Genomic DNA, 16,185 nt, shown 5'->3' on the forward strand with positions numbered 1-16,185 from the left:
ATGTGGTGTATTAGGCGTTCTCTGTTAAGGCCCATGTATAATGCAGCATAAGCAACCTCCTCTGACCCTGAGCCTGGCTGTACTCTCAGCAGTGGGTGGATCAGGTGACCCCCTGAAGTCACTTCAAACCTGAAGTTGTGCACTGGCTGTGGATATATCCAATTTAAATTGTGTCAGCTACGAATAGCTTGACTCCACCCGGAGCAGGAAAGATGTGGTATGTTAAGTGTTGGGGTGTATGCCTGTTTCTAGGGCTAAAAAATTTAACTAGTCATTCTTAGTGACATCTTTTAGGGTCCTCCCTTAAGAAGGTGATAAGGGGATATACAAAATAATCCAAATATAGCCCATAAGTTAGAGGTGGCACCTGTAGAAGTGTTGCTAGAAACCAGTATGCAAATAATGTCTGTGTAGATACAGTGGCCAAAGCACTAGAGGCTGACTGAAAGCTTGGTACATTAATTGCATTATGCTTTCTCTGAGGATCACAGTCTGTCTGTGGTACACAGAAACAAGACACATGGTCACTGAGGTAAACCACCTTGTCCGAAGTTCATTATTGCCCTTTCCCTGGCTTTGGGAAAGAGGCAGGTCTTCCCTAAGCAGAGGAAGCTTTCTCATGGATATTGTTCAAGATCCTGTTTATGCTGAAATGTCTGGTAACTGCCTGATCACCCCTCTTCTAGTCTCGGGCACGTGAACTAGCAGTTCTGTATGTCTGTTCACCACTACAGTATATTTGCTACATGCTAGTATGACGACTGAAGGAAAATACGGCTGTCTGACTGAAAGTGGTGCCTCTACTTCAAGATGGCTACCACTTTTAAGTACAGAAACATGACCTGGGAGTTTGAAACCACTGTGGCTCTCTAAAGGTGCCTAACAGAAGGTGAAAGACTAAGCATTTAAATAAAAATACTGCATCGATGTATTTGTCAAAGAAATAATGCCTAGGTTCTTCACTTCCAAATAAAGTTCTTGAGAGGTCTAACAATCAGGACTTAGATGAAGCAGCTTATTGAGGGTAGAAAACATTCACTCCTAACTGTAACAGTCTGGCACTTTAAGGTTTATTTGATGTCCGTATCTCTAGTCTCTGCAGTACGTGAATACTCTATGCCATAGTACTGCCTCCGCGCATGCCAAGAGGTGTCTTGGAGAGGCTGTTTTCTTTTATGTCTTTCAGAAAACGTGTATGTTTGTATGCTTGGTTCAGTTCCTTATGCCCTTTTGTTGGGGCCTGAGAACATATTTCGAGGACACTGACATTCCTTTTTTTAGTGACTTGAACTGCTGCATTTACTTGACTAGGTGGGCTGCTCTGCGGCTTGCTGAGCTCTCCGTACAGCTGGGTGTGGGAAAACAGGTGCTGGGACCAAGAGTTAATATTCCTTCTAGAGACTAAGGTAAAACCTGAGACTTGTTGTTACAGGGCTAGATAGTGGCGAAGGACCGTGCATGTATGTGTGCAGGAAGGGGGCAGGTGACACGAAAATAACCTTATCATCAATCTTAGCCTTCTCATACAACGACATGTATGCATCAGTGCACTCTCATGTGTTTTAAGTCTTCAGGGGCTTACTGCTGTTGCTATAGCAATCTCTGAAATACCGTTTGTAAGACACAGACTAGCGCAGCTTGTGGGAAGAAACAATATTTTGATACTGGTCCCTATCAGGAAGAACCATTACTTCATCTTAATTGGCAAAATTAGTGCTGGCTAAAAAAAATTAATTGCATAGAGGTTACAGCATGGCTGTTGTAATCCATAAGGAAATACACTCTCATAAATTTTTCTCTCTTGGCTGTCATATCTTGCTTTTGTTATAGTTTTTTTGTGAATTAGTATTTCTGCTAAGTTACTGCAAATTTTTTTTTTTTTTTTTGCTTAGCTGGCTTCTAACTCAGCGCAGAAGTAAGAAATTTCAGTCTCTTGGTCTTGAAAGGTATTCCTCAAACGTGGCAATTCTTACTCTCTCAGCAAATCTGTCACAGCACATTTATGTGGGTAGATTCACGTGCAGTTTGTAGTGCTCAGAGTACTCATTGTTCCAAGAGGCAGTTTATGAAAAAGTACTTCTGGAACTAAGTGGGACTTGATTTCCGTCTTGCTCACTTGCCCGACCTCCACCAGGGAATCTGCTAATTGTTTAATGATTGTTACCTACAGTTCTTCTGTTTGGGTGAGCCTGAGACAGGCTAACCCTACTGGAAAGTAGCTGCAGGAGTGCTAAGGCAATGTCCTAAGTCTTTTACAGCAGGACTATTCTCAAGGACTATTTTCTAGCCCTCAAGAAAACTAGATCAGTACCAAGTATTTATACTGAAGTTGATTTTATTCTTCTATATTATCTGATCATGAGGAGCAGAATAAGACTTTTCATCCTTGTCAGATCTGTATTTGATTACAGAAGCTCAAAAAATTTTTCTCTTTTTCCTCATTGTCCCATGAATTCTTGTAATGAGGCAAATTCCCAGTGAATAGCTATACTGCAGAAGGAAACACTAGCAGTGCTATCAAATACCCAGGTAGTGTTAACACAGCACCATGCAGGTGATGGCTCTGAAGATGGAGAAGAATGTAGGGAAGCTTTTTCTGGGAGAGGATTCTATATAGCTATGCCAGCCAGAGGGGAACAGTCTCTCAAGGTCTTACCTCCTCTGTCAGATCTCAACCCGTCTGCTGGAATGCTCTCTGAATGCTCTCTGAAAGATTAGTAATCAGCTCATAATCTTTCTAATTCTTGCTGCAAAGATATCTACGTTCAAAAGGATAGAAACCAGAGCTGGCTGGGAACTGCAGCAAGCTTCTCTTCTCAGAGGATTAAGATCTGTTAATTTTTGTCCATATTACTTCAGAAGTTGAGTTTCTTGTTTTGTTTATTTTTTTATAAATGCAAAACTGTAAGAGGAAGAGGAATTTGCAAGGCTTTTCTTTAATGCTTAAATTTCAGGGGAGAAGCGGGAGAATGATTACACTGATTAAAGCCAAGGGGGGGCTGGCTTTGAGATGCTCTTTTGACTGTTATTACAGTGACTTGAATGGGAGCATGCCCCGTGGCAGCGTGTCAAAGACCAAGCAAAACTCAGTAATGGCTCTGCCATTCACAAGGCCTGTACTCAGATTTCAGTAGCAATTTTCATGCCGTAGCTACCTGGGTCAGGAATGATATGATGTAGTTATCTCTACCATGATTATTTTAGCATGCATCTCTGTTCTGACCAGAGAAAGATCACTTACAGATAAAGCCCTACAGCTGCCCAAAAGAGTGTAAATGAGCTAAAGGACTTGGTGGGGAGGAAAGAATGCAACACTAAATGAAGCCTATCAAGAGCTAAGCATGACAAACCGGTGTTGAACTAGACCTTGGTCTTGAACTTGCTGAGTGCATGAACTGAACCTCTGACTCAGGCAGTTATGTCTTCTGCTCATGCATTGGTGTGATTTCCCCAGCCTAACTCTAAAAGCGCTGCTGCTATAGTCCATGAACAGTTTCTACAAGAACATAAGGGATCAGGCTAAGTTTTTATTCTCTGTAGCTAGAACTGGTAGTGCATAACTGCCTAGGTGTGTGGATCCTACAGCATGGTATAACTGGTTCTCATCTTTAAGGACCGTGTTTCTAGAAGTTGGGGGCCTTATGGGTTAGCTATCCTACTCATGTACCCCATAGTATTCTGGTACAGAATAATACTGGTTAAAAACTGTTTTTGAAATGGAGATAGTCTTCTGCTCTAAGCAAAAGGACATCTCACAAAGATTGCCTTTGGAGCTGAAAAACGGAAAGGGAGTCGTGTCTTCAACAGAGGATGGTAACTTGTAAAATTCTTGTGAACAGTATAAAATTCTGATGCAATGGTAACATAAGTTTCAGGTGGAGCTGTTTGGGCAGACCTGACTGTGCTGTGAGTCAAATACAAAGCATGTATGGGCCTCTACTGCCTTTGCACTTTTGGTATGTTTCATGTGCTACAGATCAGTCTGGGAGGAGTAAATTAATGTCACTGGAGTATCTTCCAACAAGTTGCCAGTGAAGAAACATACTGACATGCAATAGGAGTATGGGACAACAGTGAGCTTGTGACACCTTGGCTGAGAAGACTGCAATCTTGCAGGACAGATGAACATATTCAAGTTCGGTTCCCCTCCCGCTTGTACTTAGCTCAGCTGGGTAAAAATAGCAGAGTGGATTCGGCAGTACAGTCTATGTAAGACTAATGGGGACACTGAGGTTTCTGCCCTACACTGAAAGCCTGTACTTCTGCCTCTACTTAGACTGAAGGACCTTGCTTACCTCTAGACTGTAATCCCAAATCTTGCCAGAAGTTCTTAGACTGTATCTGCCTCCTGGTTAGCTGAATCTGCTCAGTTCTCATTCTCTCTTCATCTGTCTCTGGTTCTAACCAAAGCTAGTATAATATCAAAACTATTATGTATTTTTTAACAGGGGCTGTAACAGACAAGTAACCTGTAGGAAGTGGACACAGGCGTCATGCTACCTACTCTTTAGAACTTGAGCTCAACTGGCAGAATGGGGAAAAGTGGAAACTGGTAGATTTTTAGCGAAGACCATTATGATACTGTGAACTCATAACAGGATAAAGGGGGGGGGGGGGGTGTTGGTTGGTGGTGGAAATCCAATGGTCCTTCTCAGAGAGCTGGCGGCTTTGCAGACTTCCTTCTCCAGTGGTAGTCGGCACGGTGATGAAGCAGCCCTTCCACACACCCTGGCCACGGGGTGCTGAAGGACTGTGGGTTTGAGTTTCTCCTGGACTTCAGGCAGCGAAAACCCGCAGCAGACTGACAACAACGGGCCCACCGGGTGGTCCGCTTGCAGGCAGTGCCGCCTGAGGTCCCTTCAGACAAGCTCCAAAGCAAACACAGCGGCGCAGCCCGCGCTGCCCTTCCTCGGCAGCCGCCGGCTGGGCGCCGCGGCAAGCCCAGGAGCAGGCGGCAGGTACGCGGCACAGCCGCGCCCATCCGGCAGCGCTGGTTCAGGTGCGCGGGCACCGCTCCGGCAACTCAGGAGACGGCAGGGACGCCGAGGGACCGTAGGAAGGACCGAACCAAGCTTCACCGCGCTCTGCCCGCTGCAGCGGGTTACGGCGGCGCGGGGCTGCAGCCGCGGGGCGGCAGAAGCTTGGGACGAGGCGCCGCTCGCCCCAGAGGCCGAGCCGGCCGACCTCATCCTCCGGCCGGCCCGAGGCGGCGCCGGGACCCCGCCGCTGCCGCCCCGGCCGTGCAGCCAGCGGCGGGCCGGGGCCCGTGGGGCCGGGCGTCGAGGGCGCCGGGGCGGGCGGGCCGCCGCGCCAACGACGGGGCGCGACCGGGGCGGGCGGGGCCTGCGATGCAAATGAGGGGGCGGCCCCCGGAGTTGTGGGGCCGCCGGGGCGGGAGGAGGGGGCCGGGGGCCGGGGCCCGGGGCCCGGGCCGGGGCCGGGGCGGCCCCGCCCCGCGCGGGCGAGGCGGGGGCGGCGGCGGGGCCGGGCCGTGAGGGAGGCGGGGAGCGCGGCCGGGCGGTGCGGAGCGGGACGGGGCGCGGCGGCCGCAGTCACCGCGGCGGGCGGCGGAGCGGGAACATGGCGAGCGTGGGAGACGGCACGGAGGAGAACGGCGGCGGCGAGGAGGTAATGGGAGGGAGGCGGCGAGAGGGCTGCGGGCGTGCGGGCAGCCGGCCCCTGCCGGCGCAGCGGCGCGGGGAGGCGCGGGCGGGGGCCCGGTGCCGCCGGCATCCCCGCCGCCCACCTGCCCCGCGCCGCCGCTGTCGCCGCGCTGGGGCCGGGCGGGCAGCCGCCTCCTTCCGGGGCCGGCCCGGCCGCCGGCGGGGCAAGGAGCCGCCGGGAGTTGGGGAAAGTTGTGCCGGCGGCGGGGCCGCGGGCAGCCCCTTCCCGCACTCCCCGCCTATTGCTGGTTTTTCTTCCCCTCTTCCCCCCCCCCCCCCCCCAATCCCAGCTCCGCGGCCCGGCTGCGCTACCCGCTGCTCCCTGCGAGTTTGCTGCGCCGCCGGCCCGGTGCGCCTTTCTGCCGCCGGCGGCGGGCGGGCGGGAGCCGCGACCCCCCCGGGCTCCGGGCCCATCATCGCCCCCCGTCCCCGCCCGGGGGGCGCCGGGCAGGAGCGGGGCGGGAGCGGTGCCTGCGGCCCCGCTGCCCCGGCGGGTGGCGCCGCCTGGCGGGGACGGGTCGCACGGAAAGCCCGGGGGGTCTGGGAGGGTGAGGTTCCTCCTCGGCAGGCCCCGGGGCCGAGGGGTCTTCCGCAGGCAGGCTGCGCAGGCTGTGTGGCGGGGGAGCGAAGTCAGGCAGAGCTGTAGTTGATGCAAGACTTGCTGTAGGCTGGAGTTTATCGTTTCCCCGTTGCTTTGGTTAAAAGTCCCTTAAACAGCCCAAACGCAAATCCCTTAAAATGATCACCTGAACTTCTAGAGTCTCAGCGCAGAAAAATGCAGTAGCGGAATCATTGATAACCCCTCTCGGAAGGCTGGTGGTAGCAAGGGGTCTCCTAGACGGGCTTTTGAGAAGGATACTGCGAAACTGAGGCAGTTTTAACTGGAGGGTGCTTTTAAACACAGTAGATCGCAGTCCTGGCAGGCACGTGTGGGAATATTGACTTGATTTCTGACTGTACAGTCTGAAATGAACGATTTCAGCATTGCATACATTCGGGAGGTTCTTCCAGAAGAGGTGCCAGGCGTGCCACTGGCCGAACTTTGCTGAATGAATTACGGGATTACATAATAGTTGTGGGTTTGTGTTTTTTTTTTTTTTCTTTTTTAAACCTTGTTAGGATGAATTTTGAAAACAAATGTGTAACCAGTGTCCCATTTCTGCAGTGAGGCAGCGTTTCATGCAACAGGGTGACTGACAAATGTATGTGTAGGACTTGGTATGCTGTGTAGTTTAGTTGAAGCCTCATGTTTCGTATTTGGTAGTTGCAGAAGCCTTTTCTGAAAGAGAGGATAAAAACCAGCTTGTTCTTTTTCTTGGAAGGTGGGGATATATACTAGTCTGTATTTCAGAATGTGCTATAAAAGTTGCTACTTCTTAAGGTTATGGTGTGGAGGCATAATGTGAAGAGGATGCAAAATGCTTAAATCGCAATTGTATACTGGAGTGAATCACTGCAAAATCAGTGATCTCTGCAGAGCTGAGTTTTGTTTCCAATATAAGGAGTAGTACCAGTGAAAACAAGTTATTAATAAACTCTTGCTGCTCTCAGTAAGCAAGTAGTTGGAATTCACAATTGTGAAAACCGGTATTTAGCAACTTAGTTGTAGCCCAGCTGCCTTGTGTGAACAATAGGGAAGAATATTCTTTGCTGAGTGTGGTGTTGAGTCTCAATGCTTTATTAGACAAAAAGAAGCTGCCATGCAAACACATGGAAAGGTGGGCATAAAAGCAGCCGGAAGAGGCGTTATTTGAGCAGCAGTCTGCAAAAAGTGCAAAGCTTTCTCCAGATGAGCTTGAAACACCTCATGCTCTTTGCACAGAGACTTCTGCTTGATTTTTCTGGCCTCTGAAACAGACCAGAATTGGTAATGGAGTGAGTGCTTGGTATTTTCCTGGTGGGATCCCAGAGTTCAGGAAGGGAGGGCAGACAGTGGCTTGATCTTGGGGAAAGTCGCCGCTTCTGTAACAGAAGTTGTCTAGCCCACTGTAGGCTGCCTTTGCCTACAGGTTCACCACAATCTCTTTATGAATAAGCTAGATGTGATTTCAGCACTTCATGCACAAGACAGTTGTTTTTAAGTGTCTTAGCTTTTTTTTTTTTTTTTTTCCAAAGTGATTGCAATGGTTATGATGTTGGGAAACTGAAGTTGGAGAACTATTAGCCTCGTTCTTAAGAGCTGCATGCATCTAAATAATGTTGTTTACATGGGACATGGCAGATGGGAACTCTTCTTCCTGATTTAAGTATACAAGCTTAGTACTATATGAACATAGCTTTTAGCACAGAATTTTGCTTTGCAGGGACTTGTGACTATTTCTTCATCCCTGAAGCTTTGAAGAAGGATATGTAAAGCTAAACCTTGAAGTTGTTTCCTGCTTAGCAGGACGTTGACCAGCAAGAACCCTGCTTCTAAAGTCCAAGTTTAAGGTAGCAGGTAGCTGCCCCCTGCTGTAGTCCCTGATGAATAAAATTTGTGGTTTTCCTTATGCTTCTTGCAGCTAAAGGAAGTGCCAGATACCATTTTAATCGATATTTAATTTTTTTGCCGATTTATGCCGCATTGTCCTGCAGCTGTGGCTTTCCAGTGGGCATGGCGAGGAAGTCGTATGAAGTGTAAATAAGTCTTTGTGTTGTTTTTTTTTCCCCTCAGCTAATGCTAATATAGTAGCCCAGTGTTGTTTTTAAAAAAAAAAAACCAAACCAAACCAAAAAACCCAACACCAGCAGGAATTGGAGACCTAAGCCAAAGAGGCTGTATTAATGAGATAGCGTTATGGGTATGCTCATCTGGGAAGACAATGGGTTACTGTACTCAGGATTTTCCTGTGCAGTGTCGTTTCCCAGGTGTTAAGAGTGTGCATGGTCATCCGCTACTAGGAAGCAGTTTCCTGGATACGAAGTGATCGGAGTGAAAGTGCCCACCTGTGGTGCGCCCAGTTGCGAACTCAACGTGATACGCCATCGGCACTTAAACGGCGATATGACACTGAATTCGCCTACTAAAAGTACTCATACTGGTATTCTTTTGCAACAGGTTGCAAATCTAGGACAGATACGCTTAACTTTAAGGGCAAAATAGCAGTCCGAGCCACTGCAGAGTCTTCAAGCAAAACTTTAAGCCTCCTCTCCTCCCCCCCCCCCCCCCCCACTGTCTAAAGATTACTTAAAATAGTGGGCCAGATCTGCTTCCCATTAAGTTCACTCTGTGCTGCCCTGGTTTTTCAAAGTCTTAAAGCCAGCTTAATTGGTTACTTGGGGATTCCCTATCCATTAAAAAAAAACCACCAAACCCAACCTTGGCCTTTGTGCATGTGCGGGTTGTGGCCAGACAGAAAGGATCATGAGCAAGAAGTATCTAGATGCTAAAAAAATGCCTTGTTTGGCCACAGTCAGCCACACTAAGGATTATACACAGATCTGAAAGTGATTTGATGCCCTTGCTGTGGTTAACTCTAAGGCTTGTATTAAGGACAGCTTGGCCAATTCAGCTAATCTGTGCCTCAGCTCTAAACTAACCTATTAACGAAAATTTAGGTAATGAAGGCCTGATGATGCATGCTCTGCTCTCTTGAACTGCCCAAGCTGCCTGGACAGTTTATTTTCAGAACTGATTTCAAAATGAAAGCAGCAGCATCTTTAACTCAAAAGCTGTTTAGTACTGGTTAGTACTCTGTTCAAGTACTCAAGCTTTTCATCCACTGCTGCAGCAGCTGCTGCACTTATGATCAAAGAACTTGCTAGTGGTGTGCTTCTTTCCACCAGCAGCTTAATATAATAATGTACTTTAGAATAAATTACAGAGCCATGCAGCACTGGCTGCGCGCACTCGCTCTCTCTCCTCCCCCCCCCCCCCCCATTTATGCTGAGGACTCTTCACCAGTTTTGTTTGGTTAATTCCAGCCTGGAAGAAGAGTCTCAGCGGTGAGGAACAGTGGTAGCTGCACTCCCCCGGAGACTCTGAGAAGCTGGAAACAAGCCACTATGGTGCCTTTTTCACCTTAAAAATGAAGAAAATGTATTGGGAATCTGGAGTTGGGCAGGGGTAGTGAGGGCACTTCATCTCATGAAGGATGATTGTTTTTAAAATATCCTAATCTGATTTGTATGGTTTTGTCTCTTTGAGGAGTAGATCTTGCTCAGCTGAAGAACATAACTCCTTTTGTCAGCTTATTTCAAAGGTCTGTGCTTTGGCATGTAGCTCATCTGTTTTTCCTGTTCCTGTTTTGGCCTCTCCTACTATCAGAGTACATCTACATCTAAGATGAGGGACAAGCTATTCCAGCAGCATGGATGAGAAAAGGACCACAGGAAAACTAAGCGTGACTAGTAGTTTCTTCTTTATTAAATAAAACTAGATTGCTGTCTCTGCTTCTGAGGTTCTTTATTTCAAATAAAACTTTGTTTTACCTGTGGGTGTACCTGTTAAGAGGTAATATTTTTCCTTGTGACCACCTATTCAAGGTAAGGATGTGTACTCCAATTTTATATTACCTATATTGTTCTGAGATGGCTAATTTTTATTGTTCACATTTTTCCATTCCTTACTTGGCTTCCTAGAGCTTGCTTCATTCATCCGTTTGAGCCCCTTGGTTGACTGTGACCAAATTTGAAAGCTGGGTAGATTAAAAAAAAAGGTGTGGCTTAAGACTTTATTCATTTCCTGGAGGGGAGAAGGAAGTGTATGTAACGTGTTGCAATTAAACTTTCTTATTTAATGTTCGCTTTGGTTAATCAGTGTGCTGTTCCTCCTCAGAGTGAGGGATAAACAATATAGGGGATGTGGGAAAAGGTAGGGTTACTGTGGAACACACCAGGTACCTCTTAGGGAGGCAGAGCTGACAGATAAACTTCTGGGAGAGCTATGTACCTATGAAGTGAATTTGTTTGTCTGTTATAATTTGCCTTTACTTCTCTTTTCTGTGTTTTTTTTGGGCAGAGGGTGAGGTGATGATATTTATTTTGTATATAGATGGAAAAAAAGTAAAACAAAAAGGAGGGGTCAGCTTTTTTCTTAAGGTTTTGATTTTTCTTTGTACATTGAACTGCTGCTATTCTGTTGTGGAAAGCAGCATCTAATATCTTTTAATGAAGCCTTTACTTTGAGCAGTGGGAGTTACTGTCCTTACGGGTACAGCTGTCTTGGTAATCCTAGCTAAAAGCTTGCCATCCACCATATGCAAAGGCAGTTCTACTTCATACATAAACTTAAAGGGCGATAGATTGCTTCTTGTAAGTTCCAGTAAATCCGTGTGAGAATTACGACTTTATGGAAGCACATTTGGTTCTGCAAATGTATGTTCTTCCTTTGTTGACATTTTGGTGGCAGTACACTTGGGAAAACTTCTAGACCTGATGGGCTTGTTGGAACTGCTAGAGGGCAATGACTTTCCTTGGGTAAAGGTTCTTATTGGGCCCCTCTCTTTGCAAAGAGGTTGCGTGTTGAAAGAGGAAAGGAACTTAGTTGCTTATTGGCAGACCATGTGTTGCATAGCAGTGTGGACTGGGATGACTCCATGTATGAGCAGGTGATAAGCATGTATGGTCTTATGCCTCCTGTCTTCTTAAGTAAGTCTCCTATAGCTTACGTAACCAAAAGGGCTTGCAGTAGCAAGGAAAATTTCAAATAAGTAATAGGGCTTTTTCTTCCTGTGTGGTACCAGCACAGAAGGTGGAGATAAGATCATAGTTGCTGGGAAGAGGCTGTCAGGAATACAGCCTGACAGACCACATCCGTCTGATGGGCAGTGATTTTCACACATGCTGTTTCTTCTGGATTAATAGAAACAATATTATACTTGAGGGAGCAGAAATGGTGGATCACTGCTCTCGTTTCGAAAAGAGAGCAAAATCATGCAACCAAAGACCTGTGAATTGGCTTTCAAAGGTGGATCTGGGCTGCAGTTGATGTGTGTTCTGGTTAGAGCTTGGACATATCCAAGACCCTTGTGCCATAGGTGGTCAGGTGTCTGCTTAGATGGTCAGAAATGTGAGAATTTGTGTGTGAGTGCTAAAAATTTCTTCTCCTGCTTTTCTAAGCCCTCTCAGGTTCAAAAAACATTTCAGCTGAGTCAATAGTAAGTAAATGTCACAGACTTCTGGACTTATGCCCAAACACCAGGTGCTAAAAGCAAGATTTTCTGGTCAAGCAAGTGAAGACTTGCCTGTCACCTCATTCTGGAGTAGGGAAGCAATACTGTTACCAAATAGTAAGGCAAGATAATCTAATACCTCAGACCTTAGTAGCAGTGATATTTTATGTTATGCTGTAGTGAGTGTATCATGGTTTTATTCCATTTCTCTTATGCATTCACTGTGCAACAGAGTAGTAAATAAACTTTGCAAACCAGTGTTTGGGCCTGCAGCACTGCTTTGATTTCTTCTTATCCCCAGGAGCTAGCATCATGCACACTCTTGCTCTCCAGAAATCCTCTTATTGGAGGATGTACAAGGGCAGTCTGTGATGAAAACAGAGGGGAGGTCTGGAGGAAACATGTTTCTGAAGACAGTAATTTCTGTGTCTGGTGGCTGTTGACAGTACGGGTTGTTCTAAGAAGCATCATGTTTAGTAAATGAGTAGTAATACTTGGCTGTAACTAGTGGTAGGTGTCCAGAAGAAAGAAGAAATATTCCTATTAGCTTTAGTTGAGGAAAGTGTGAGTATAAAGGTAGAATATGTCACACTGGGTTTAATTTTCACCAAGAAATAATGTACTAGGAAGATGATATTTTATCTGGGTTCTCTCCCTTAGGACCATTGATTCCCAATCCATGGGGCAGCTGGCTAAACTTGCTTCCTATGTCATGTGTTTTGTTTTTTTTTTTTTTTTTTTTTCTTTCTGCAAACTTAGTAAGATTCCAGGGCAGGAGCAAATTACTTTTGTCATTTAATATTTTCATTTTTTTAAAAGAAGTATGAATAGTAATTCACTGTTAAATGGCTACTCTAAGGTCCTGTGGCAAAACCTGAGCTTGCTGCTGAAAATACTGTGGAGATGTAGAATTACCAGTTGTGGCTTTGGTAAAGAGGCTTTTTAGATGAGGTGAGCTTACGCAGATCTTTAGGGTTCTTGTAGCTTACCTGGCTAGAAGGTGCTGAACAAACATGTCAAAAACTGAAGTATTCCACATTCTTTACAAAATTTCCCCACTTTAATTTGGGTAGGCAATAATTTGTCATGAAAACAGTTACAAATAATGACTTTGAAAAGAGTCATAGTATGTGATGTGAAGCTTAAGTGCTTCTTGACTTCTTTTTTAATAAACTGTAGCATAACTGAATAGTTTATGAGGTACAGTTTGTTAGGGCCTTCCCAGCAAGAAAAATATTTTGAAAAGTAATCCTATTAACTGTGTTGAGGGAGAACGGTGCAGGGGGTGTTTTAGCCATTTTTATCTGATTATTATATTATTATATCCTTACATCTTAATCATATATTAATCATGTTAATTATTATGTTCTTTGTCAAGGGAAGTGTGAAAAGCATAGGAGCTAAACTTTGGAGACAAAGCAGTTTAGGAGAATTTAAGTGTGTGACTTGGACCAGAGGAAGAACTTTAAGGTAAGACTCAGTGGCCTGAACGTAGTATTAAAGAAGATCTAAATCTGTGCCTTGTCCAGATGGAGAATCTTCGCCTGAAAAACATGTGCAACTCTGGGAAATCCAGTTAAACATATCTGCCTGTGTACTGCTACTTGACACCACTGAAGTAGCTGGCTCTGTTAAGCTGCGTTCTACTGAGCTTAAGCAAAGTCTCTTTAAAGCCTTGGGAAAGAGAGATTCAGCAGCAGCTCAGTGTCCGTGTCTTTTAATGTAATTTGGATTAAAGAACTATATATGGCTATAGCTCCCTCTATCAGTGGAAAAAAATACAGGGTAGCTCATGGCCAGTCACTTGTAGAAGATGAAATGGTTAGTCTGATGCTTGGCCGAAGTGCTGTGACTTCCGCTAAATGTGAACTATGTAAATTCAAGTCGTGCTGAGTAGAACGGATGGCACAAGTTGTGTAGTGAAGTTTCAGGGTGAACGTAATTCTCAGTAAGTGAATGCCAAAGGAGTGTTAAGGTCTAAGTAAAAAAAAATATTATGGTGGGCTGTTTGGAAGTCTATTTCTCTTATTTGAATGGTGGGATTTTTTTTTTTTTTTTTCCATTTGAGTTAAGTGTTATGTTCGGAGTGGGAGTGCAAAGCAAATGCAAGCTGTCCCAGGTTTGCACTTTTTTGTGAGCTGGAAACGGAAGTACGGAGTCATGCCAATGTCACAGATCAGGTCCCAGGTAGGAGGATTCTCCTGGAAGTCATGCTCTGTATTTATTCTCCTCTTCTGCAGTTCAGAGTTCCACCATGGAGGACTCCTTCTCACTGCTTTCTTAATTAGCGCATGTTGTGAGTTTGTACACTGGAGTAGTCAAAAAGCGACCTTGCAGCTATAAGTAGCCATGGGCCTGAGTGAAGAGGAGGATGTTCGTGTCTCTAAGGGAAAGTAGGCAAGTAGTTACTGGAGAGACTGTACAGCTCCATGTCTGTGGTGCCTTGCTTTTGGGGGTTCGTGCTAAGTTGTCCAGCGTACAGGTGTGGCATCAAAAGTAACTGCACTGGCACAACTGAGGGAGTAGTAAAAAAAGACCATGGGGACAAGGACCAGAGATTGGGTAGTAGGAAGGGGCTTGTGTGCTTTCTCTGAATGGTTTAAGAGTTGCAACCATGGGATGTAGTTTGCGGTCCAGCTTAGCTAGTTTCTGTACAAAAAGCAGCCCCCCTTGGCCAATGGGATTTGTACAGTTGCCTTGCATTCCTGTCAGTGTTTGCGTGTGTCCCTCCAGTGGAGCAGAGAAGGGAACTCACCTGACATCCCTGAAAGGGCTGAGTTTTCCAGTGTTGTTAACATTTTGGGTTCGTTTGGTTTTTTTTTTTTTTTAAACCCACATAGCTTTCCTCCTGGTGTGTGTTTCTTGGTGTTTGTGGAAGTCTTTTGCTGTTACAAGGACAGGTGGAGTGCAAGGTGGGGAAGCTGAAGTTACATCTTTTGCTGGCAACCCAGGATTCAGTTGCCTCTGAAGCACACTCCTCTTGTCCTTGACTGAAGTCAAACACAAAGTTTTGTGCTTGGTCTTTTGGGTTTGTTTTAGCTTTGGTGTATGCTATAGGGGCAATAGAGCATGCAGTTTTATGCTGGGAAGGTAAACTTCGTACGAGTTTCGTGTTTTGTATCTGTGTAGATCATACCTTACAGCAGCAGTTGGTGTCTTTAGATTATGTAGGTGAGTTCTGGCAACTACTGAATTTATGTTTCAGTAGTTGCAGAAATTGGCCTAAATAGTATCTTTCTTACTTTGAAATCTTGCCCTTTGGTAAATGTTTTTTGTGTGGTCTGAAGACGTAAATAAGAAGTCACATGTGAGATTTCAAAAGATTTTGCAACAACCTTCACAAATTAATGAAAACTTTCTAGTATATAATGACCATGGGCTACGGCAAAAATGGATATGGATACCAGCAACGGGCAGAGATCAGTTGTGACATAAATAGTTCCCCGGCAGTCTGGAATAATCGTCTGGCTGATACTTCTCCTTCCATAGTTAAAAGAAGTACTTCTATGCCTTGTGTAACAGGTTTGGCTTTTCTGCTTTTGTGTCCTTGGGTGCTGACAGGAGGAAGTGGTGTGCAGAAGTTTGGTGCTTTACATCGGGCCACGCAGTCATGTGGGATTTGCTTTTGCACAGCGTCAGTCGTGATGGCCAGTTCACAGGACACTTGCTGCAGTCTGGGCTTGGTGTAAAGGAACCAGTGCTCCGATTGCCTCTGAGTACGCAATGCAAAGCGCCAAAAGAGGTCTATAACCCTCTCAGGAGGAGGAGTGAACGTGTGTGCATGAGCACTTGCCTAGAGGTGTTGACATAGCGTAACCTTGTGTTTGTGGTAAAGTGACCCTTTGAGCAGAAGTAGTGATGGATCTGGTAACACCTGTGTATTTACTCTGTCCTTGTTACTATACTCCAGCTAGAACTTTCAAAGGCTATAAACTCCTCATGAAATCAGTAAGCTGTATGGGGAGTGTGCGGGGGGGGGGGGGGGGTGGCATGGAGACTGCACCTTTCTGACAAGCTTCAACGCATAAGTAAACGTTATGACTTTTGTGTGGGGAAATGTATGCTGCTTTCAGTGCACCTGTGTAGTTTGTTTGGTGTCTGCCTTTTGGATCCTGCAGCTGTCCTGCAATGCCTGAGGAAATACCTCGTTCTGCCTGGGGATAGACTGGATGAAGAATTAAAGTACGGGGAGTCTTGACTGAGGAAGGAAAGCCATTGACACTTGACACATTAACAAAACTTAAGGGCGACATTAATAGGTTAATTCTTACTTTATGTTAATGAAATTTGAAGGTGCATGTTACTTGTGATATATGTATTTTTTTTTTTTTTTGGTAAGGGTTATCCTCATAACTTCAGATGAGAATGTTTTGTTTGTGCTTGCCTGTAAGTAGCCTAGGAAGAACTGACACTTTAGCTTACTGCCTGGT

General features: G+C 45.7%; 1 protein-coding gene across 1 annotated transcript in view; it reads left to right on the forward strand.

Annotated features, from left to right (window-relative positions):
• Positions 1–5,508: 5,508 nt before the first annotated feature.
• TTC39B (tetratricopeptide repeat domain 39B) overlaps positions 5,509–16,185 on the forward strand; it is a 76,905-nt gene continuing 66,228 nt past the window's right edge. Inside the window, exon 1 of the mRNA XM_087742310.1 lies at positions 5,509–5,628. Coding sequence (XP_087598436.1) covers positions 5,581–5,628 — 48 coding nt within the window. The 5' untranslated portion in view covers positions 5,509–5,580. The remainder of the gene's footprint in view (positions 5,629–16,185) is intronic.

This window comes from Nipponia nippon, unplaced genomic scaffold, assembly GCF_047370975.1.
Source record: "Nipponia nippon isolate SJK-2023a ecotype South Korea unplaced genomic scaffold, ASM4737097v1 scaffold_8, whole genome shotgun sequence".
NCBI classification, from domain to species: Eukaryota; Metazoa; Chordata; class Aves; order Pelecaniformes; family Threskiornithidae; genus Nipponia; species Nipponia nippon.